The sequence below is a fragment of the Fundulus heteroclitus genome, chromosome 8 (assembly GCF_011125445.2).
Source record: "Fundulus heteroclitus isolate FHET01 chromosome 8, MU-UCD_Fhet_4.1, whole genome shotgun sequence".
NCBI lineage: Eukaryota > Metazoa > Chordata > Actinopteri > Cyprinodontiformes > Fundulidae > Fundulus > Fundulus heteroclitus.
Genome location: NC_046368.1, coordinates 8908810 through 8934528, shown reverse-complemented (window position 1 = coordinate 8934528; position 25719 = coordinate 8908810). Strand labels below are relative to the sequence as shown.

Below are 25719 nucleotides of genomic sequence, written 5' to 3'. Positions count from 1 at the left end.
AAACACAAAATATTAAAACATAGGCATAAATAAATATATTTATAAACTACATATTTGATAAATAAAGTTGACAATTATAATAAAAATTAATAAATGAGGTAATTATTAAAAAGAGGAATAAATAAATAAATTTGGACCTCTTTTTTGTGTATTACAAAAAAAAAATTATTTGTCTTATTTCATTTTCTAATTTTCTAAGGACCACAATTTTAAGGTTTTGTCAAGAATGCTGTTAAAAGCTGTTATCATAAAAATTACAGGAAATAATTGGTTTACATGCATCAAACTGTGTGTGACAAGCCAACACAAGGCACAAGTTTCACTTTGAGTTAAATTACTATAATAATAATAATAATAATAATAATAATAATAATAATAATAATAATAATAATAATAATAATACATTTTACTTATGTGTGGGAGGAGTGATAACATTTCTAAGATTAGTTTAAAGGTTTTCTGGACCTGCCATAGATCCATACTAAAATATGGATATCAATGAAAGTTTTATTTTAAAGTATGCATTGTTTATCTATCCAACAAGGATAAAAAGATATTAACTAACATAAAACAAAAAGACAAAGTGATTATCTGTTTCTTTCACAGGAAAAGGAAAAAAATCTTAAAGTTCTGGTTATTTCAAGCAGATGTAACAGAAATGTTCTTTTTAGTTTTCAAGATCAATTTGTGAAAAACAGAATTAAAAGCACTCAAAGTAATTTTTTTCCATTATGCCTTAGTGAAAAGCTTTCACTGTGTTTAAAAAGTTCCCCACTCAGTTTAATGAAGCCAAAAGTGCCATTATTCTCTGTGGATTGAAGCTGTAAGTATCACTGTGGCCGTGCAAACTCGTGACAAACGCGGCAGGATTGGAATAATTGGCGGAATAACAGCCTGACTCCGGGCCACAGTGTCCATCTCTGCAGGAATCTCCTGCGGTGCATCTCATTCACCGATACAACCACAGCTCAGGATAAGTGTTAAAGAAGTGGACGGGGGTCAAACTCAGCATGTGGAGATATGAGGTAACACCAGACCATGGACTTTCTCAAGAAAAACAACTTTTGAGCTTAACTTTTACATCAAAATAAACCAATAAGAGGAAATGTGGTTTCCCAATCAGGAAAAGTGAAAGGGACAAAAGGTTTCTGAATGCAGGAAAGTCCTGCTCCAGTTTCCCAATACGTAATGTTTCCTCCACTCATTTCCCCAATGAGCGTGGGTAAAAGATCGAAGTTAAAGTAAATGGACCACAGAGGTGAGGAATTCCTGAGGGATTGCTTCCAGAGCTTTTAAGACTGAACACATTACCCAGATCCATTAAAATGTATGTGATTGAATGGCCTTGGGAGGATATTTCCATCACAGACAGAGCGAATGTCAGTGAGGATGCCCTACTATATATATATATATATATATATATATATATATATATATATATATATATATATATATATATATATATATATATATATATATATATATATATATATATATATATAGTTAATTCCAGAATAATTCATACCCCTGGAAGATTTATGCTTATAGTAATCTTTTGATGTGATAAAGAATTTAGAGCGGCCCAGTCAGAGTCCTGAAACGACCAAACTCTGTAGGAAAGCCTAAAGCTTAGGCTGATGATGGCAAGCAGGCCCTCCAACCTCAGACTACAAGTTCCTCCCCAAATAAAAACAGTCAACATATGACTGAAAAGATGCAAGAAACTGGTGTTACGCTTTCATTATCTTTGGAGTCATGCCTGTCTCTTTTCCTACCAGAGACAAGCTTGTTTCTGGCAGGAAACAATGAGTTTTCAGTAATCTGATGCTTGACCATAAACAATCATGGTAAAAAGAAAGTGCGTACTCCTTTTTTCTATTGTTCGGATTATACAAGAATGACTCGCATGTTTCAGATTGTTGAGCAAAAATGACACCAGTAACTATAATTATCTGTCAATAATGACCCTAATTTACCTTAATATGCCATATTATCTAATAATAATTGTTCAGCATTTTTTCATTAAGTTAAATTACTTTTTTATTTATATTGTTTAATATAGTGTGTAAGTCTGGTGTCTTCTGGCTACGTTTTTTGCCACCGTCACACCAAAATGTCTCCATCGTGGGACAATTAAAGTATTTCTATTTCTAACTGGGTTTCCTGGAGACCAAAAGTCTTCTCACCTGTTCTTGAGTAGCTCTACATCATGTTGTGCTGCGCTGCTTTTTGAGATCCTTTAGCCTACTTAATGTTGTCCTACAGGTTGTAAGTAAGGATTATAGTTTTTCTACAGATCTGGAGGATAATCAGGTGTAGGTGTGACGCTAAGGAAGCTCTACTTTCCAAACATGAGCTCAGTCACAGTTAGGGTCAGGTTGGCTTGGATATCTTTTTCTTTTTCATCCTTTATAAATTGAAGTTCTATTTTCTCAGCTCATCTATGCCTGCTAACAGCTTTTTTTTCATTATCTGAAATGTGATCAAAGAATAGATAAATTACAAGAAACTGAAAACAAAATCAGTTTTTTACAACATTTTAGGGGGTCACAATTGCTCATGATCAATAAAATAATTGATTTTATTTAGCAGCAACCAGCTGCTACTTTCTGCCTAAATACCATGGAAAAAGCAAGGCTGCACTTTCTTTTTCCTCACTCAGCTTCACAGCCTGAAGCTGCAAATCCTTCAAACACAGCTTCAGCAGTCTAAAATACAGCTCTGCTGGGAGAAAATGAAGAGGTTCAGTCACTTTACCTTTCACCTTCATTTAAAGTATTATTAACAACATAATATGAAGAATAGAAATATGCTTATAGTTTAGACTGAGAAACGCTTGAGGATATTTTACATAATTGTTTGATTATTGGCCGTTAATTACCAGAGACAGATCCAGAGTCTCTCCATCTTTGATCCAATCCACACGGAGCAGTGGAGGCTGAGCCGCCGCTGGGCAGGGGATCACGCCACCCATACCTGTGGGAAGGTATGTTTCCTGGGGCACTGGGAGAGCCTTGGCTGGGTCTGAGTGTAGTTAAAACAAAAATCAGTTGTTGGAAGTCATAAAATCCATTATAATTTCAATGCAAGTTGCTGTTTATGTGCCAAGAGAAACTGTGTTCTATAACTTGTTTACTTTGACAACAAACAGAGCTGAGGATAATCCATTTTATATGAATGTACTCAGGAAAATGCTGAAACTGCAGGGAAAAGGGTGCAGTTAATTATATGAGCATTTCTTTACAAACAGGTAATTATAGGAAAACAGCTAGCCATCAAACAAACAAACAAAAATTTGAAAACTCGGCGCTTTCTACAACAGCCACCTTATTTTTCATCATCTTTAGAAACTGAACATATTAAAGTAGAGGGTTTCTGCACATTTAAGGTAAAATGTTGCTCCATTCTTAAAGTACAAAAGCAAATGGTCGCTATGAACAAACTGCAGGTTTTCCTCTAGAGGTTGGGTCACAAAAAACTATGATTTTAAATGGAAGGACAAAACATTTATACAATTTAGTTTACAAACATTATTCCTTATACCTTCTTTCCCTTTTGCATAGTTGTGCAAACCTGGAAAATAATTACTGTATATCAAACTTTGTACTCTTCCGTACATTCACAGACTGCTTGGCGACCCATCAAAGGAGAAACAACATAACACCTTGAAAGACTTTTCCATTAAATGCATGAAAATAAAGCTACATTTTGAACATTGTAGACTTTCTTCAGTGCAGAATGGGTTTTAGTTACATTCATATTGTGCCATATATTCCTTATTTCTGTTTAGTTTCTTAGATACTGCCTGTGAAGTCATCAGTCCACCCCTATTTCACTGCTGTGTGATTACAGCACAGAAATCTGGCATGAGAAATTGTTTCCACGGAAGCCTTCCGGTTTTTCTTATTTGCTTGGTGACCTTATCTGTTTTCAGCAATTATCTCAAGGTGATCACAAACCTTGTTATAATGGGTAGATAAGGGCACATTTTAATGAGTCAATTTTGCCTAAAACCCAACCAACACAAATAAAAACTGCACCTTGTGCAGCATTTACTCCGTGCCGTTATAAGAGCATTCTGGGCCTGGGGAAAGCAAAGAGGATATGCATTCAGAAAGCACCCTCTCTAACTCGGGTCTTTATCAACAATCAATGGGAAGTGTGCACACCAGTGTAGTAAGGTGTAATTGGTGTTGTCAGATAGCCATTATTTAAGGACTTGCATCCGTTGTGCTATTTATGGGTTGGTTACTTTAATCTGCTACGCTGTCGTCGTTTACTGTATCGGGAATTCGCTCAGGGCTCCCTGCTGCTTGAAGTGAAAAACACTGCGCTGTTCTGTTGCGTCACTCCTCGTGTTACCTCAGATTGTATCAGTGGAGACAGTCCTCCAGCGTGATGGAGAGATCATAAAGAATGATGGAGTGTACTGCATCTTAAAGGGAAGGCGTTTAAAGAGATTATTCCCAAACACTAAAATTGAAACTGAATCACCGCTGAAAAGAGGGCCCAGAGTGCTGCGTCCTGTTTGTGCTGCTCCTATGCCTGTGTAAACGCAGAGTTGCATCAGCAAGGGCATCCAATGCCAAAACTTCTGCTACATTTACAAGGCGAATCAAGGACATGATCTCCATACCAGATTGGTTGAGGCCCAGGTTAACAATGACCAACATCGGTACTGGTGACAGGCGGGGAACCGGTGGGAAGTAGGCTACTGTTGGTCAGGGTAAAGGAGGAAGGCATGGCTGTAGGCAGAGGAAGATGAGGAAAGGGAAGAGGCTTGGACTGAGAGGAGGGACTTTGATTGTTGGGTCTATGACAGGAACAGCTAGTTTGCTACGCGGTGCAGAGGAGGAATCTGGACATTCTGTATATTCAGGATACCAGGTGGTAAGGTAGCAAGGCTAGAAGCTTAGGACCCTGTATGAGAGCTGTAAGAGTGGTGAGGAGTGCTCTGGTTGTGGCAGAGGAGTTCAAGGTGGAAGTGGGAGTGCATCAAGGATCCGCTTTAAACCCCTTCTTGTCTGCTGCGCTGATGGACAGGTTGACAGATTAGGTTAGACAGGAATCTCCCTGGACTACGATGTTTGCAGATGACATTGTGATGTGTGATGAGAGCAGGGAACAGGTGGAGGAAAACCTAGAGAGATGGAAGTTTGCCCTGGAAAGGAGAGGGATGAAGGTTAGCCGCAGCAAGACAGAATACGCATGCAAGAATGAGTCAGACCCAAGTGGATCCGTGAGTTTACATGGAGCAGGGATAAAGAAGGTGGAGGATTTCAGGTACTTAGGTTCACCAGTCCAGCGCAATGACGAATGTAGAAAAGGGGTGAAGAAACGTGTCCAAGCTGGTTGGAACAGGTGGAGAAAAGTGTTGCGTGTTAAAAGATAATCAAAAAGAATGAAAGGAAAGGTGAACAAGGACAGCGGTGAGACCAGGGATGTTGTCTGGTTTGGAGACGGTGGCACCTGAGGAAGACACAGGTGGCAAAGCTGGAGGTAGCAGAGATGAAGGTGTTGAGGTTTTCTTTGGGAGTGACGAGGATGGAGAGGATCAGGAATACATTCATCAGCAGGACAGCAGCTCATGGTAGATGTGTTGCAGGTAAAACCAAAGAGGCCGGACTGAGATGGTTTGGACATGTACAGAGGAGGGATAGTGAGCACATTGGTTAAAGGATACTGAGGCTCAAACTGGCAGGCAGGTGGTCTAGAGGAAGACCAAAGAGAAGATTTATGGATAGAGTGCGAGAAAAAGACTTGAAAAGTAGGGTTAGATAGAGACAGAAGAAAGAAGGACATCGAAGCCTGCATTCTCAATCTCTTTTCGTTCTTGATTTGCTTTGATTGTTTGTTTTCTTGATTTGCTAATTTTTCTTTCTTTGATTACCGGCAAAAACAGCACCTTTAGTTACAGGTTATTTAATTTAAAAAAATATTTAAAGTCTGCTCTAATCTCCTATCATGCAGCTGAAACCAAACAGCCACAGGCAATGAAATGTCACTTTCATCTAAGTTGCTCTCAAAATTGCTACAAAACTCTGTTTCCAGTCACTGATTCCACCTCGGGGTGATAGCAGAACACCCCTGGTTGCTGCTCACCAGAAGTTCATCAAGTTCTGGTGTGTAATTTCAAAATAAAACCCTCTCAAAATCTCTAGTTTTGATCACTTTTATCCAAGTTGCTGTCAATATTGCTAAGAAACTCCCTCTTTCCAGTTTGTATTTTGACTTCAGGGTGACAGCAGAACAGCCCGGTTACGTACGCATCACAGTGAGGACGGCGGAGGCAGTCGGCGGGGTCAGCAGCCCGTTAGTTGGAACGCAGGTGTAGTTCCCAGAGTCTTCTGGGACTAAACGGGAGATGTGCAGAGTTCCATCCACCTGGATCCGCACACGGGACTTCAGGGACCTGCAGAGCACACACAGCAACGCTCAGCCACAACAAACATAAACATCTGAACAACGGGGGGAATAAACTCCGATAAGAGTCAAAACCCCCGACAGCAGAGGTTTGTTTGTTTCTGAAAAGAACAATGAATAACTTAATCAAGAAGTGTGAAAGGAATTAGTTGGTGGGGAAACATTGGCCGCCTGCATTTTAGCTCCAAAAGCATTTTACTCTCATTTAATTATGAGGCTTTATTCTATTACTGCACTCAGACAGTCTGACAGAATCACTGCAGATGTTCTCCAGGGGAACCACCAGCAAGGAGCAGAAGACAACAAGCTGATGGAGAGATGAAAAGGTGCGAACGGAACATTCCCAGCTCCCCCTGCTCCTCCAGTCACCGCTAGCTTGTGTTTTTATTTTCCCAGCAGCAGCAGCAGCAGCAGCAGCAGCAGGACCGTGTGGAGTCACGTGCTGCCGTCCTGCCTGGCAGTAAATCTTCCATGTTCAATGTGCCGTTTCCCCACCGAGGCACATCCACACAGGAGGAACGGCTGCCATTTGCCGGCCTGCTCTGTGAGCTGACCCCAGCTCTGATTCCCTGTGCAGAGACTGGCTGCAGTGTCGGTTACAGGCAGGTTGTTGTTGTTGTTCCTTCACAGCCTTCGGGCATACTGTTTTTTTCAGACATGGATTTCCAAATGAGAAGAAAGAAAAAGTTCAAAACAAAAACATTTTTTAAAATCCCATTTAGGGACAGAGCTCTTCTCACGTTGGATCAGAACTGTGCTTTGGAATCAAAGATGTTTGACAAATCATTACCTCTTCCTTCTTTCCTTACATTCTTTTTTTAGATTTTCTGTCTTTGCTTCCTCCCCTCCTTCACTTATTCTTCTCTTTCACCCCTTTCTTTCTTCCCTCCTCTGTTTCTTCCATCTTTCCTGCCTTCTTTGCTTGCTCCTTTCCAATTATTCCTCCTTTCATCCTTCATTGTTTTCTTCTGTCACTCATTCATTCCTTCCTACACTTTCCTACCTCCCTTTTTTCCTCCAATTCCCTTTTTTCTTTATTTAGGAAGGAAGGAAGCATCTTTCCCTCCTCCCTATTTCTGTCCTTCAGTCCTTTGTTTATGTCAGACTTACCTTCCATTCTGGCTTTCTTTTCTTATTTATTCTCATCTGTTCTTCCTTTTATTCTGTTATTAAAACTTTTTTACCGTTCCTTCTCACCTTCCCTTTTTTCACCTGTTTTGCTGTTTTCCATCCTTTCTTTCCCTTGTTTGTCGTCATAAAAAACTGAGGTCTCCACTTTATCTTCCAAAATTAAACTCACTCCAAACTTAATAAGATGTAAAAAGTGCAAAGACCGCATTTAACCAGATGAAAATTAGAGTAAAACTGGATTTTCCAGTGAGGCACTTTTTTTTTTTTTTCAAACGAACATCCAAAAGAGTTAATTACCCAGAATTAGAAACAGATAATTAAATCAGCTTCATGTTTTTAAACTCGTCGATTACTAGCCATTTCTTGCACATCAACTTCAAATGCCCCTCTGAATTTCTCCCCTCATTAAAATCGTGTAGAGTATTAACCTGAGCCCAACTGTAATGAGTCGTGGTGCGTTCAATGGAGAAATGCTAACGAGGAGACCTAATGGAAATTAGTCCTCCCCCATCTGCTCGTCTGACCTTCTCCTCAGCACCGTATTCAGAAAGGAGCGCGGCCGCCTGCTGGATGACAAACTCTGGTAATCATAATCTATTCGCACCCAGACTGAGATCCTCTGTATGCCAGTTAAATATTTCCAACAGACAAATTTAGGTTTTGCTGTGCATTTATTTGCTTTTTCTGCTCTGAAATGAAATCCCCAAAGCAACTGAGCCGAGAATGTTGACGTCACCCCAAGCAGATGTATGGAGACAGACCAGAAAACCTTAAAAACAATTACTTGGAGTTTAAATTACAAATGCACGTCATTGTCAAAAACTTCATAAATCTCCTAGAATCAAGCCCAGTTATTATATTCATAATTGACAGTTTTTTGTGATATACAGGGCAGTGGAACAGTATTAGCCTTCTTACAGATTTCTGCTATTTCTGTGTTCCTGTCACACACCATCAGAAATGTTAATATCACACAAAGACAACCTGAGTAAATATAAAATGTAGTCTCAACGAATACATTTTATTACCACAAAAACTGTAGAGGAGAACAGTTATGCATGCTGAAGTTTTCTGTTATTTTGTTCTTTTAGTCCACTTCACAATAAAACAGAGTAATGCATTTTCAAAGTTGTAGGCATGTTTTGTAAATGAAATGGTGAAAACTCTCAAACAATCCATTTTATTCCAGGTTGTGAGGCAACCAAACTGCCATGGGAAGTGAATACTACTTCAGGCCACTGTAGTAGTAAATAAAAATTCAGGCTTACACTTTATAATTTTACTTTTAAATAAAGAATACAACCAAATGCATGCTCAGTTAAATACTCCACTTACTCTATATGATGAACGTTTTCGCTGCCTTTCTGCCACACGTAGGTCATGTTAGGAGGGTCGGCCACTGCCTGGCACTGGAGCAGTGCATTCTGGGACATGTTGAGGGTTGTGTTTTCCGGAGGCACAATGATGACAGGTGGACCTAAACAGAAGCAAGTGACAGGTTTGGACCATTTAATTTCTTCTTTAATTGATTTTATTTCTAAAAAAAAAAAAGAAAGAAAAAAAGAAAAACTAATTTTGAGCTTTTTAAAAACTTCCTCGTTTCACCATAAAGAAAACTGATTGATATGAAATGTGTGAGAATGGTCCAAGACGATCGCCTCTGTGAATTTCACTCAAGGTGTACATTAAGATTTTTTATTTTGAACAAAACGAAAAAGCAAATCTAAACATATTGAATGTATAAATATATATATACACGGTGGTTCAAAAAGTATTTAGTCAGCCACTGCAAATTTGCCAACTTAGAAAGATGAGTCAGGTCTGTAATCTTCATCATAGGTACACGTCAACTATGAGAGACAAAATGAGAAAGAAAAAAAAACAGGATATCACGTACATATTTGTAAATTATGGTGGTAAATAAGTGATTGGTCTGGTCCTCACAGACTTGTAACATCTTCATAAAGAAGCTCTTCTGTCCTCCACTCATTACCTGTATTAATGACACCTGACGTCAAGCAGTCAGACTCTAAACTCAACCACGGCCAAGACCAAGACCAAAGATCTGTCCAAGGACATCAAGACGAAAATTGTAGGCCTGGACCAGAATGGGAGGAGTGACTGTATAATAGGCATCAGGTTGGTGAGAATAAATAAACTGTGGGAGCAATTATAAGGAAATGAAAGACATAAAAGACCATTGATGATCTCCCTCGATCTGGGGGCTCCACGCAAGATCTCATCCCGTGGGGTCAAAAAGATCATGAGAAGATAATGCTGAGTTGCATCCCAAGAACACCATAGCTACTGTGAAGTATGGGGGTGGGAACATCATGCGTCGGGGCTGATTTTCTGCCGAGGGGACAGGACCACTGATCCGTATTAAGGGAAGAATGAACAAGGCCATGTATCGTGAGATTTGAAGCCAAAACCTCCTTCCATCAGTGAGAGCATTGTGTCAAATTAGGCTTGATGAGGAACAAACTTTATGTTTTCACCAACAGTGAGGAGGAAGAGAGGAAATAAAAGTCTTCAAACGTCATTGTTACAACCTCTTGGGTTCGTTAAGTCTCAGTAAGAACCATGGGAAGCCATCTCCATGCCAAACTTATCTTTGTCCTACAATCACAAGGGTGGAGTTTACTAAACTGGACTGACACTGAAACACTGAAACTGGCCAGATGAGAATAAGATTAATAAGAGTGCGTGGTAAAAACATGTTTTCTGCTTGATGCCAGTTGATTCCTCCAACCAGTTGACAGAATTAGGGGACAATTACTTTTCCACATGGAGCCAGGTCCATTTGAAGAGCTTTCTCCCCTTTTATTAATGAAATCATCATTTGAAAACAATTTTTTTGTATTTTTCAGCATATTTTAGTCTATTTTAAAAATTTCCTTGATGACCTGAAACATTTAAGTGTTTTAAATAGTAAAACAAAGAAACCTATTAGGAAGAAAGTGCATCTGTAGACTTGGGCAAAAAAACAAGAAAAAGAGCAAATAAAGCAGGTGGAGTTGAAAAAAGCTGGAGGGTCTGAGCGAGGTTTGACGACGAGCTGACACCTGACAGAGGGAAGATGTTGGACTGCTCTCTATATAGACAAGAGACTAAGAAAAACAAGGCGGTGGGGAAACTAATAAAGAAAGAGCGAGCAGTCTCACGGGCTGGAAAATACTCAAAGACAAGGAGAAAATCAAACCATGACACCTATGGGAACTGATTATTTGAAAAAAAGAAAGAAAAAAAAAACGGGATGGGGCCAAACAATGACAGAAAGCAGACAGCTGCAACATGACAGGAATTATTTTCTGTTTGTGTGCTTACTGTGAGGGTTTTGTTTTGGGTTTGTCGTGTTTCTGGCATCCTAAGCTGACTGTGGTGTTGGGGTAAAAAGTTTAGTGGCTAAAAAAGTTCTCGAGCTGAGGTTTAAAGACTGTTTCATCCATGTGGACATTTTCCAACGGAGGAGAATTACTCAGAAATATGACAGATCTGGGAACAAACATGACGAATTTGGCAGCTTGTAAATCAGTTCTTTTCAGCAACGGCAGCTCCACTTTTATATGTTTATTGGGAAGAACTATCATGTAAGAAAAATAGGACACCCTATGACACCCTGCAGGTTCCCCCCCCCCCTTACACAGTTGGACTTATAGATATTTAACATACATGTAAATAGTTCACATAAAAGAGGTTGTAATTAAAAAGAAATGCATTTGTTTGTTTAGCAAAAATTAAGACACACCACATTTATTCTAACTTAAAATGGTGAGATCAAAAGAGCTTTCAGGGTACTTTAGCAAAAGGATTGTAGCAGCCTATGAGTCTGGTAAGGGATTTCAAAAGGTCTTAATTAAAAGGAACTGGAAATTAGTCCAGCCTATGGTCTAAAATTGGTCTAAAATTTTTTCATTTAGGCCTAAAACTCCAATTTTAGGCCTAAATGGTCTAAAATTGGAGGACGTTCCAAATAACATGCCAAGGTCTGGCCATCCAAACAGGTTTCACCTTGAAGGAAGACTACAAGATGCTAAAAAAGTCTCCTAAAACTGTAACATTTCATCAGGAACCTACAGCTACTGTTCAAATTAAGCTGTATACCTCTGCAATCAAAAAAGACTGAATAAATTGAACCTTTAAGGGAGGTCTACAAACAGGAAACCTTTTTTCTCAAAGATAAACATGAAGATCAGGCTGAAGTTCGCCAGAAAACCCATAAGCAGGACTTCTGCAACAGTTTTCTTTCAACATGGGGTTCTAAGAAGAATCCTTTGATCACCAGAAAGTAGGAAACGTCTGCCAAAAACCAGAAACAGCATTCCAGGAAAAGAGCCTCATATAAACTGTGAAGCATGGAGGTGGAAGCCTCATGGTTTGGAGAAGCTTTCATAGAAGTCACCATGGTTTCTACAGAGGGTGCTTCAGGAATATTGTTATCATTCTGCCTAAAGAAATTCAAGCTGAAGAAGGACTGGGGCCTGCAACAAGACAATAGCTATATTTACATGAACAAAAGTAATCCGAATAAAGGGTCGATCGGAATAAAAATGTGTCACATAAACAAGCCAATTGGAATATGATGATCGGGTTATTCTCAATCAGAATGACAGTGTAATCCAAATGAGAGGGGTGGTGTATGCCGATTGATAAGCTGATCAACATGCATATAAACGCTTGTCAGGATAAAGTTATTCCAAATGTGGCAAACTGAGCATGTGCGCCCGACGTAAACTTGACGCATTTCCACGTTGGTGAATGGAGGAAATACGTTGGGAAGCAAAATTGTCGCTTTCTCAGTGACGTTTCAACCGTAATAAGAACCTCATGAAAGTCCAGCCTGGATGCACAGAAGACAAAAACTCGTATAATACTGCTTTGATTACTAATTTTTGTTGTTCAGCAAAGACGGAAGTAGTTATTCTTCTGTGTTATTTTTTTTTATTATTTTTTTAGGGAAATTAGATAACTGTGCATGTCACACTGATTCTATTCTGAATAAAGCCAGGTGCATATAAACACACATTATGATCGGATTAATTGATTACTCATATAAACGGTACAATCCAATTATTTAATCCAAATGCAATTTAATCTGATCGTGAAATTTCGTGAACGTAAACATAACTAATGATGCACAACATATCAGTAAATCTACCAAGGACTGGCTCAGAAAAAAGAATTGACAGTCAGTGATGGAGTCAAAGCCCAGATCTTCACCTTACTGAGATGCTGGTAGATTGCTGAAAAACAAACGTCTCATTAAATGTATTTCTTTCAAAAAGAGGATAGGAGGGTGTCTTCACATTTTTTTTTATCAGCTTGAAAAACACATATTACTTCATTTAAGGCGTTCAACTGCTTAAATATATTGTTTTTATTCTTCATCCGTGAACCACTTAGAATAACCGTGTGCAGAAATGACAAGAGATCAGCAGCGAATATTTTACACAATATGCTTAATTTGTGCATGTAGATGACTGTGAGATGAAGCGGCGCGTCTAAATGTGAGAAATAATGAGCAAAACAGCTCAATGCCGGGTAAAAACTAAATACACTGGAAGCAAGTTTAATGAAGACTAAAACACAAACACCTCCAAGATCAAGAAGAAGAGTAGGTTTAATATTTGCCTTGAAAACTATTCACTCGTGGCAAATACGGAGGACTGTCATGATGTCCCGTTTATCTGCAGCGCTAACATGAAAGCTACTTGCAAAAGGCTAATAAAGCGCAGCCTGTCACTCCACCAGCTTTATATATACACAACGGCCTAATCTCTGCGCCAGTCATCACACATCAGGCTCATAATCCAACATCCGTGATGGACCTGCACATAAGTAACAGTTTAGAGGTTTCTAAAGGCTTTTAGAAAGACTCCATGTAGATCAGATATTAATCGGGATTAATCCACCCGTGTGGGAACGCTGCAGAAAACCATTGCCAAAGCTCAGATAAAGTGATTTCTGAGGGCTCGTGGGGATTAGTAGTTGTAATTTGACCGCTCCGACAGTGACAGTTCAAAATTAAGTTAAAACCGGATGAGACCACGTGCTTAAATATTAAAAAAAAAAAATGTATATAAATATCTCCCCCATGCAGCGCGCTGCAGAGCAGATGAGTCCTGGTTCTCCTGAGGAAAGAAATCTGCAGTAGGAGTTGGAGTAGGTGTACAGGAGAAAGTCAGAAATAAATTCCACTGTTTGTTATGCAGAGCTGTGTCGGTGTAATCCAATGATGCACAGATGCATATTTGCATATTCTTCACGCTTTTGTCCTCAAGAACGACTCATTTTAATATTCCCCTGACAGCCAGTCATGATTTGAGGGGGGGAAAAAATAATCATTTGATTTTACAAAAATGAAAATTGCAAGGTCCTTTTTTCATATTAGGGTTGTTTTCTTTTCCCCAGTTGGTTTCTGTGAAATAAAATCAGGGGGACTTGAGTTTGGGTTTTATTACAACGGCTTTGTCTGATGCAAGCAGGAGAAAGAGAGATGTAAATCGGAGCGTCTTCGGGCACAGAGACATCTCAGGAAAAAGACAGACAGGCAACAGCTGACCTTTGATCTTCACTTTTGTCACGCGGCTCACGTTTCCCTCGGAGTTGGAGGCGTGGCAGGCGTACAGTCCCGCTGATTGTGTGGTCACCGCCGCCAGAGATAAGGCTCCTCCCTGGTGAACACGGGCAGACAGAGAAGCTCAGATTTCACTCAAAGATGATTTCACATGAGAGGTGCTTGAAAAAAGTTACGCACATTAAATATGCAACAGTCTGCACTGCGAGCCAAAACCTCGCTGATGTTTAGTGGAAGCCGTCGTTCTCTATTCCAGTGGAGGGTTCCTTCTGCCAGCGGCTGCAGCGCCAATAAATCCTTCATTTCATTGCATTCTTTGTCCAAGAATGCCAAGATTCTGGTAACCATTGAATTTATTTTATGTAGATCAAATAGACACACATCCGGCAGAAGGAATAAGATCGTTCACTCCGGCTTTCAATAATTATGCTCCAGTAATATAGAGCTCCTTAGAGAGAAACGCCTTAAAATAAACCCATCTTTTAGTGCAGCAGCATAATCTCACACTAAGAGAAAACCCCGAACATTCACTTGAATGCACTCATTTCTAGAGGATCAAATCCCCATGTTCAGGAATGTGTTTCAGGAAAATCTCTAGTGCCACAAGTTATGGCATTACAATGAATTCCTATAAATTAAATAAAAAAGTAACGGTCTTCGGTTCTAAGTGTTGAGGAACTTTTAATTAGTTGATGTTATCTGACAGCATGATAGCAAGTATTGCATAACTTTGAAGGATAATGATCGGCAGCATGATGCTGCCACCACCATGTGTGTTCAGGGAGAATAGTAATGTTGGTTTTCCTCCACAGATGCTGTTCTGCATGTGGCCATAATAAGTTTAGCTTTGGTTTCATCTCAGAGAACATTCTTCCACTTGGTTATCATGTCCCCCACTCAGCTTGTGGCATGAAATAAGCATAATGTGATAAAATACACTGAACTGTAAATGGCTATGAATAATCTTACAAGGCATACAAATACCAGTTTCTATTAGCCACTCTTCAACATGGGAAAAACAAGGTGAGAACATTGCCATTTTCTGTAAATATACAGTGTTTGAACAGCTTTAGACTGCTTGTAGGAGGTCGGGATCAAACACTAAAGGACACAATAGTTTTAAAAAAAGTTTTTACCATTAAGGTACCATTATCACAGTCAGAATTGACAGCATATATATATATATATATATATATATATATATATATATATATATATATATATATATATATATATATATATATATGCCCCTGTACATAGGGACATCATGTAAATCTGTCGCTCAGCCTGACACATTTGCGTTTAATGTGAACGCACATCTTTTTTTTTTTTCTTTTTTTTTTTACAGTTTTTTTTCCCCATTCTTTTTCCTTTTTTAGTTGCTGAAGAAAAAAAACGATTTTTAATTTTGTTTGTATTTTATGAATACATTATGTGCATGTGCAAATCTAAAAGCACCACTGAAAAGTAACCACATTAAAACAGAAATATTAATGATGAAAAAAATAACAAAGTATTTGTTTTGCAATATCTGTAGAATGTAAAAAATTAATAATTTTTGAGGGGAAAATAAAAATAAACAGGTAAAAAGTTTATGATGTTTACCACTTCATCGTACTAAGCTAATAATAATAATTACAGTGCATGTAAAAGTATTGAAGCATTTAAAATGTATTATCATGTGTATTTCCTAAATAAATACATTTATTTTTAGTTTGTTGAAATAAATACAATTATATGGCACCTCATGAGTACTTAACCTCAAGGTTAACGGTCTAGCGCCTCTAGTGGCTAAAAGTTACATGGTGATGCTTTTCATTTTGAATGCATCATCAGTCGGTATTGCCGTACTCCAGTTATGGCTGGAATGACTGTATGATAAATTTATTGTGGAGGTTTTGTTCCAACAGAGACAAAATTCTTCAAATAAAATAAAAAACACCAGGAAAAAAAATAATATTTTTAAATTATACCATGTATATTCACAGTTTTTCATTTACTCAAACATTTCTGTTCTATTACATGATGCATTGAAGTGAAAAAGTTGAATTAAAAAAGACAAATGCTGCTCCCAAACTTGAACTGGACTGAAAGAGGAGATTGCTGCAGTACTGTGGAGCTTTAATCTGATTTTTGCAGAGGCAACTCTCCAGAACTCAGACCCTGAAAACTCCACTTTAACTTCTGACATTGAAATTCACTGTGAGTTGAAGTGCTGACTGTCCTTCAGAGTTCAACGTGCAGCAGCAACTTATAAAAAGCGTGCTCCAATGAATCTGCGGCCACTTAAAAGCACGTGAACGGACAACTTATGTCCAACAATAAAGTGTCTTCTGTCCAATCAAATTCACAGTATATTCAGAAGTGAGAAGAAAAGTTATGTTTAGTACCTAGTGAGTGAAACCTTCTACAGTATGCATCCATCTACACGTTAGTCCCCCCAGCAACACTCTCATTCACAAGAATCCCAAGACGTTCCCAGATCAGCAGAAATATGAGGCTTTGCAAAAGATTTCACAAATCCCAAACAGAGAATAGAGAAAGTTTGGCATGGACATGGACAGAGGAGGACAGTGGCATAAGGTGCATTTCTATTCAGGACCCCTAGTGTCAGTCCTTTGAACCATATAGCTGCAGAACATTTGGTATCTGTGATGGATTGGGGACATGTCCAGGGTGTACCCTGCCTCTCGCCCCAATGACCGCTGGAGATAGGCACCAGCACCCCCACAACCCTCCACAGATAAGTGGATGTAGAGGATGGCTGGATCTTTTGGAATGTGTCTCTACCAGCTTTGCACATCTAGAGACTAAAATGTTCACCCATTCTTCTTAAACAACCTAAGCTCTGATAGATCACACAGAGTGGGGCTGTGAACATAGATTTTTAATCGGATTCATGTCTGGACTTTGACTAGACCATTTTAACACATGAAGGAGTTCTGACTGCACGTTTTGAGTCCTGGACTTCCACCTTGGACCAGTCTCAAGGCTTTTTTATAACTGTTTTCTTCCAGGACTGTCCTGTATTTGGCTTTATTCATCTTCCCATTAAATCAACCCAGCATCCTTCTCGATGAAGAAACGCCTCCTCACAGCATGTTTCTACCACCACCAGGTTCCACCCTGAGGATGGTGTGTTTCCAGGAAGTGTGCAGTATTAGTTTTTTTTTAACTACACGTAGCATTTTGCACATAGCTGGAAAATTCAATTTTGCTCTCATCTGGCCAGAGCTCCTTCTTCAAAATGTGTCCCTGTGTTAGATCAGGAGAAGGTGGACTCTACTGACTAAATAAGTTGCTTTTGAAGATAATTGGCTGCAGTGGATTCTATTTAGGGGTTTCTGAGAGAAGACAGTCAAAATGTAAAACAATTAGAAAAAGCATATCTTTCTGCCTTCACTTCAAAACGATGCTGTGCAATAAGTCCATCTAACAACTACACCAGCGGTCACTGTGTGTGAGGCAGGTTACAACCTGGACACATGGTCAGAGAAAAATATCAGACAGCAACCTGGTAACATACAGGACTAACAACCATGCACCATCCTAGGGGCAATTTGGAGAGACCAATCAACTTTTAGACTGTGGGGGGGGGGGGGGGGAAGCCGGAGTTTCTGGAGCAAACCCATGCATGCACAGGGAGAACATGCAGACTCCATGCAGAAAGCCTCCAGGCTGCGATTTGAACCTATAGGCCCTCCATACTGCAAGGCAGCAGTGCTACCAACTGCGCCACTGCACAGCAGAATCCTCTTATAAAACATTAAAGTAACTAAAACTTCTCATAGCACAATTTGAGAATACATATAAAAAGAGTTTTTTCTTTCCTTCATTTTCTGTAATTAATATTTAGTCCATCAAAAACTTGGGAGAGTTCAGTAACCCGTTGTTTTACACTGTTGTGTACCTGATAGTTTGTGCTGGGGATGACGCTGCCATCTTTGAGCCAGGTGATGGTTGGGGTAGGGTTGCCATCAGCAACGCATTCAAGAGTCAAGCGGCTTCCCACCAGGGCCTGGACAGCAGGGGGCGGGGCTTTAGTAAAGGTGGGCGGGGCTGCAAAAAAAGACAAAAATGTCAGATTCCTTTTTGCACAAGATGATAATAAAGGGATTATCCAGCAGATTCAAAATAGCGACATAACACTATGACCACTGGTAGAGGAAGTAAATAAGACTGATTATCTTTTCATCATTCCACCTGTTAAACATATTATTTGAAATCATTCAAATAATTAATAAATACTGAAATAGGTGCATATCATTACAAAAGAAAATTTTAATTAAAAAAATTCTGACATCAATTTGTTTGCAAATGTTTTGTTAACTTATTGAGATGTGTACATAGTTATGGACACATTAATTGATTTTAAATTGGGCTATTTATAATTATTGCATTATTAATGTTTGATTATTATTATGAACACATGCGTTTATTAAATGCACTACTTGTAAATTGCCTTATGTATATTTATTGCATGATTCCCGTATGATTATTATTTATTAATTTATTCAATTTAGAATTGATATAATTTAACTTACTTCATTTAAAACCCCATAGATTTACACTGATTATATTAGGTTCTGGTTGCCCTGTGATAGACTGGCGACCTGTCCAGGGTGTACCCCGCCTCTCGCCCACAAGATAGACGTGTTAGGAAATGAATGGATGGATATTAGGTTCTTTTTATTTTTGTACATCCTTTGGTCTGGAGAAATCGGTGTGAGAAAACTATTTATTTAGGACTGGAATAACAGTATAACATAAAATGCGACTTCAATTGTTGAATTCATTAACCTTGGCAGAGAAAAGTTTATCAGTGTTTGGTATTTTCCATAGAAGTACAGCTGATTTATTGTTATGAAGTTAGACATTCAATTCTCGTCTTTCTTGACTTTCTATAGATCAGGAAATAACGTGTTAATTTTTAGGATCTACTATCCCACTTCATGTTCCCAGACAGGAGCTCTTTGAGGGATTTTGCAATCCTAAAAGTCTGGCAGTACTCAAGCATAGATTTGGCTAATAAAATAAAACTTTGCAGTCAAAACAGTTTGTTTTGTTTTTTCACATTGAGACAATTTGGTTTGGGTAGCTTAATTTCCCTTTAATAGCAATAATTTAATAACAAAAACCTCATTTTAAAACTAAACAGCTTGATGTGTTTTTTTCAGGTTAGTTTTGTCTGATATTAAATAGAAAATTAAGATTTAAAATATATAGGTGTTGTAAACCAAATCTCTAACGGGCAACTTCTTCTTTCAGGACTCTGTATGTAAATGCCCAGTGTATTAATTGTGATACAAAAAGGTTTAATAGAATCCAGTAAAAAAAAAAAAAAAAAAAAAAAAGCCTATTAAATGTTTATTGCTTATTGTCTGTACAGCACTTTATCGAAGTTGATGTTGTTTTAAAGTGCTCAATAAATAAGTAGTAGTAGTAGTAGTATTGCTGGTATCAGGCTTTAAAGACAAAGTCGGACAACAACTCAGACATAAATACAAGTCTCTCTCTTTTTCATACCTGTGAATCATTACTGTCTTGCATCATAAATACACAAATATTTGTGTTTAGAGACACACTCAGTTCTTTTGTTTTGCTTTGAAGGGCACCGGCGATCTTATTTGTTGAGGAAAAGAGCCAAACGCAGGTGAAGATCATACCTGCGGGGTATGTCACAGAGGGCTCGGAGTGCAGACTCAAAATGTATTATCATTCCCATCTCTCACCCGAATCTCACACGGACCGGCTCACAGAGACCGCCTCGCTTCACTTTGATCTGAGGCGTGCTGATAATTTCTTCTTTTCACTTGTGTGTGAAATGATAGCGAAAGGGTTTCCAAAACACAGATAAACTTCAAAGCACATACACACACACACACACACAAAAAAAGATAATGATCTATATTTCATACCCAGATTTAATATTTAAATCCATCAACAGGCATAGCTCTACAGCGGTTGCCCATTATTTTACCTCAAAACTCTGAGTGTAAAGCCAGCGGTTATTAAAGTTATCCATACAAACTGATCCAGAGAGTAACTTTGCGCACGTCAAACTTCTTTAAGCAGCGGTTGGGAGAAGTTGGAAGTTTAAAGACGTGTTTTCGTTTGAATTTTTGAAATTTTATAGCATCTGTCAAGATACGATGCTTTGGAGAGCAAAATAAATACAAGATAAGTGGAGACATTATGGAAGATTCCCATTTTAAAAGCAGAAACCACCTAATGAGGCTATAAAACATTCTTCTGAATTTCTAAGTTATAAATAAATAAAATTTGGACTTTGATGTGTTTAAAAAATAAAAAATAAAATGGTGAAATTGGATCAAAACAATGTACTTGTGAAGACGAGCAGAGCAGCACCCATCAGAAGAAGAAAAACTCAGTTTATATTTTGTGGGGAAATGTTTTTACCTGACTCCGCCAGATAGATTTGCTCCGCATATCCATCTGGAAACCTTCCGTTGAAGTAATTTTGGGAAGGGGCGAAAATACTGGTTAGCTGATTGGCCTATGTTGGTGATAGACGGGCCAAATAAACCAATCAGATTCGTCGTCGCTCGTAACAGAGCGACGACGAAAACACAACCACAAGCCAAGCTACTCTTGCTGCTGCAGGTAAAGGCTCGTTAGCTCAGCAAAGAAATACTCTGTAATTCCGCGCTAGTTTCATCGGCTGAAGCCGCCATGTTGTTTAGACTGAACTGTCGCGCTTCCCGTTGCGTCACACCTCAACCCGCCTCAAAGCCAACGCTGATTGGACGTTCGTTTGGTGAACGGCTCCAAATTTTCTTCAACGGAGAGTATCCAGACTGATCTGCGAGTGAAACCTTGAAAGCTCGCGAGATCAGGATGGTCTCACGAGGCTAGAAATGTTTTGCCTTAAATCATTACTCAATAATCATTTAAAAAAAAAATAAACTAAAAGAATTATTGGGCTATTTTATACAAGCAATTGCTTGAGGCCTCCGTTTAATCCTGCTAAGTGTAACAAGAGTTTAGGTTTTTATTTGAATTCTGGATAAATTGCTCTCTAATCTGTTTTTTCTTGTTTTGTTGCCCATTGATCAGCACAGTGAGGGTCAGAACTGTTTGGCTTCTGACTGAATTAGCCATGACGTCTGCAACATGATGCAATTTCCCAACTTGACTAGCTTCGTAATGTGAAGGGGTTTGGTAGTATGCTCATTTAAAACACATTTCAATTGTAAACCTCAAACCAGCTCAATTATTATTTATGTTTTGCCAGAAGAAAAAAGACACGAAAATGCTGCATTGTAACAAAGACCGTATCATGTGCTGCATATTTATAAGTTATATCCCCTTTATGCAAGAGTACAGAAACCTTGCAACATACAGGAAACCTAAAACAGGAATTTAAGTTTGCTAAGGCAATACTCCAGGAGACACTATATGAGTCTCCAAATGTGTTAGTAACATTAACAATAACAGTAACGTGTAATTCAATATACCAAGGGGTAAAAACTAATGTCTTGTTAGTAATTGTAAAGTTAGCAATCAGACAAATTATTTTTTAATGTCCGTTCTACAATTGAAATTTAATGTGTAGACTAATTAGCAGATGATCTTCATTTGTATGATTGTGTGTCTCTTCTGCTTAAGAAATGTCACTCTTGATTCCATCTCTTGCTGATTTTTCAAACACAAATCTTTAGTTGAAGTGTCTATTATACTGCTAATTTCAAATAATTCCTGAGAAATAAAAAAATAATAATAATAATAATAATAATAGTAATAATCTCCTGATTCCTCTGTTTTATGTGACGTCATCAGTCAGTGGAGCGGTGAAGAATTCCTCCTTTAGAGTCACTTAGATGTGTTACGAAGGCGGATTGCTTTCCGAACAATGATCCAGTGCGGCGTAGCTCACCAGTCACAGAAAGCAGAGTCCAGTTGCTGCTCTGCACTTCATCTGCGGGTTTGTCCAGCAGGAGTATTCGACAGTCATACAAGCCCTGGTCAGCCAGCTGCAGGCGCTCCAACCTCAGGGCGCTGGCGCTCGCCAGAGATGCCCGCCCTGCAAAAACAGAGCAGAGGTAAGGGGAAGATGGAACGAAGGCGCCATAAACCGTCCGCCTGGGGCAGACTTCACTCGTCATCTTTCAGGTCAGAGGTGCTTGAAACTTTTCGTCTGTGACACTTCGTCTGTGGAGAAAACAAAAGAGGTCTTGCGGTGCTACCTGAAGAAGCGCACGCACACACACACACACACACACACACACACAGACGCACAGTGAACGCTGCACACATGCGCGCACAAATTTGGAAATCGGATCTCCTGGTTGCCAGGTGACGGCTCCCTCGAGCCAGTGCCGCTTGTAACATCCAGCCTTTATCTTGCCGAGGCTGCAGACTAACTGTCCATGTAGATTTCACACCTTAACAGGCAGACCCAACAGGAAAAAAAACTCAAAAGAAAACAGAGTTAAAGAGCATGGAAACATCTCTGCGCCTTCTCGGAAATACAGTAAAATGTGATAGCATCAAACGGAGTGCGGTGTGGGTCTGAACCACAGGGAAGCCACTGTTTTAATGGTAATTATTAACAGATTCACTGAAGGGGAGTGAGCCTGACAGCGAGGGACTGGGCTCACAGTGAAAAAAGATCCAGGAAGTTGGAGTCAGGTATGCTTCCAGAGATAACACACCCTGTTTATTTTTCCTGGCCGCCAAAGGGGACTAAATCCACGGGGGGGAAACAGAAGTGGGAGCGAAAGTGGAGCACTACACACATCAGCATAGACTCGGGGGGATTAGCTCGTTTCAAAATCCTACCCTTTGACCCCCTCTAGTTTTTTTTCCCCGTCTTTATCTCTCCTGTCTACGTGTGATATAGGTCACTACGGCACTGGGTAGGAGCGGTTCTGCTCAGGCACAATTGCAGCCTGAACGTTGCCGAATTCAATGAGGGAAAATGGAAAAGAGGGATGGGGAGGAAAGAGGAGTGACGTGAGAAGCAGAGCAGTTATGCGGTGCACATAAAATTCACCCTCATTACTTTCTAAATAAATTGTGAAACTACGGCAGCATTTGTATGGATCCCAGGACTCCGAGTTACTCATCCCTTCACCATTTCATACTAACTCAGACCATTACACCGCAGTTTATCTAATGCTATAGTCAAAGTGAGGTGAGCAGATTTCTCAAATGAGTAACGGGGACGTCTCGCCTCCCCCTCACCTCCAACGCTGACAGGGCAGAGGGAGGTGCGCTCAGTTCTTCTACTATGCCTCGACAGTGGCAGGACCGGGTAAATAGCTGTTGGTGCATTCTACTTTTTTTCCTCCATCATAAAAAGATGAAATCAAAAATATCTCCAGGGACATCTTTTGCCGGAGAACAGGTCATCCAAAACGGGGACTGTCCCTGGAAATCAGGGATCTCTTGGCACCCTAAGTTAAAGGGGTCCTATCATGCAAAATTCACCTTTTAGCACGTTTTGTTCTTGCATTTGGGTCTCCACTGCGTCTAGAAGTGTTCCAATTACTAAAACAAACATACACCCAGCAGTTCTTTGGCAATAAGTAAATGTTCTGTTGATGACTGGAAAATAAGCAGTTTGAAAAACCTCACAATTATCACATCACGTTTGGCAGGTACTGCCCCTCACCCAACCACCCGAGCCGAGCTGCGCCCACTCCATCAGCTGGTTTTACTCCTATATGCGCTGCACAATTGCTGTTCAGCACGAACATGACATGTCATTTAGGACAAGCTAATGCTAACAATAGGCTACTGACAGCCCTGTGTCCATTTAGAAATGTACCGTTCAGAAAACACTTGCCGCATCTTTCCTGGTTGTCCAGGAGGCTCCACTTCTTCTGCTTCTGGATCTGACTTAGATGCACAGTGGAACAACATCACATTTTTGACCCTGGTTGCAGCCATTTTCACATGAATAAAGTGTAAGTGTGAACATTGATTTGAGGGGAAGACACGACCAGCAACAGCTTAATTACATAACAGAGACAGAGCCATAAAACAGCTCGTCCTGAAATGATCTCAAAGGAAGCAGAATTGAGGAGATGAGATCTCGTCATCTGAGAATGAATGTGCCAAAAGTGTAAGGAACATGTTTGGTGTAGCTCATAGACCTATCCCAAGTTAATCAAAAGGAAGCATAGACGGCACCCTTTAAGTATTTTTAAGTGGCTCTCAAAAGTTTCTGTATTTTGTTCCACCAGTAATCTGAGAATTCAATTGCTAAAACAGAATAACAGCTAAAAAAAAACCAAGAAATAAAAAGTAAGATGGAACTGGTTGCATAAGCGTGCAAGCACTGAGACTAATACTATGTTGAATAATTTCAACATTTAATTTCAGCATCCGGGCTTCTTTTGTAGGTGTCTACCAGCATCCTGTACCTTGACTTTAAAATATCAGCCCACTTTCCTACAAATCTTCTCCAAAGCTATCACACCATGAGCACATCTCTTGTCTACAGCCTTCTTCAGGTGACCCCACAGATTTCCTGTCAAGATTCACCCCTGGACTTTGGCTAGGCCCTTCCAAAAATTTAATATGCCTCTCATTAAATCATACTTTGGCTGACTGAATTAAGAGTTGCTGCTAAAACCAAATAACCTGGGACCTAACATTTAATGAGTCAAGACCAAGACCAACTGCCAACCATTTTTTATAAAACATTGCTCTCATTAAACTTTTAAATAAACTCTTTAGTAGCATGATGAGCAGGGCTCTAGACTTGCTGGTTGCACTGTTGTGTCTAACATTCTCAGTTAGGTGCAGTATAGTACTTCGGTGAACCCAGGCGTCCACATGTAGAGCCTCAACTATATGCAACTTGTCCAATAAATGTCATACAATGATAACAGTTCAAACAAATTTAGAGTGCTTATACCAAGCTGCACATTAACTGCCTTAGCATTAGCTGCAGGCAGAGTGCGAGGACATGACAGGTGGAGTACTTAACTCAGTTAGCTTTTTTTTTCTCTCTGTGATGCACAGTCAGAAAAACATCTGCACATTTGCACCAGAAAACATTTCGCCCTCTTGTTTTCTCCTGCTTTCCATGGCCTGATCCTCGCCATGTAGGAGCAAAGGTGGCTTCGATAAAATGTTTAAAGTTGAAAGACTTTAGTCAGTACAACTGAATGCAACCAGGAGTTTCACATTAGGTTGCATTAAAAAAAATTTCGGCTGTGGTCTTGACTTGTCTTGAGAAGAAAATAAATGAGTCTAGCATTCCCTAAAAGCACGAAAGGACTCAGTCAAAATTGTAGTAGAGACCAAGACAAGAGCAACACTTTGTACATGTGGTCTCAATACCGGTCTTTACTTGGACTTGTGTTTGGATTCACTGCAATGTTAAAAAAAAAAAAAAATTGACATTAGGCCTCTGCTAGAGTAGGTGTTGGATGAAATCTCACTGGTATTTAGAACTTTTCATGATTTCATTCTCCTTGACATTTCATTCTCCTTCAGATGTACCTCAGGTACATCTGAAGAAAAGTAATCCTCAAGCATGATGATGCCACCATTTTAACACGTCTTCTGGTGAGGTGCGATGTTATAAAAATTGGATTGCGAGTGGACACCTA

The 25719-nt window shown here is 39.4% G+C and overlaps 1 protein-coding gene across 2 annotated transcripts in view; it reads right to left on the bottom strand.

Annotated features, from left to right (window-relative positions):
* igsf9a (immunoglobulin superfamily, member 9a) overlaps positions 1 to 25719 on the bottom strand; it is a 90188-nt gene that overhangs the window by 36791 nt on the left and 27678 nt on the right. For both annotated transcript variants that reach the window (XM_036140073.1, XM_036140074.1), the window contains exons 4-9: positions 22029 to 22175; positions 18042 to 18190; positions 14117 to 14228; positions 8890 to 9031; positions 6267 to 6412; positions 2882 to 3024 (exon numbers count right to left, since the gene is read on the bottom strand). In XM_036140073.1, coding sequence (XP_035995966.1) covers positions 2882 to 3024; positions 6267 to 6412; positions 8890 to 9031; positions 14117 to 14228; positions 18042 to 18190; positions 22029 to 22175 — 839 coding nt within the window. The remainder of the gene's footprint in view (positions 1 to 2881; positions 3025 to 6266; positions 6413 to 8889; positions 9032 to 14116; positions 14229 to 18041; positions 18191 to 22028; positions 22176 to 25719) is intronic.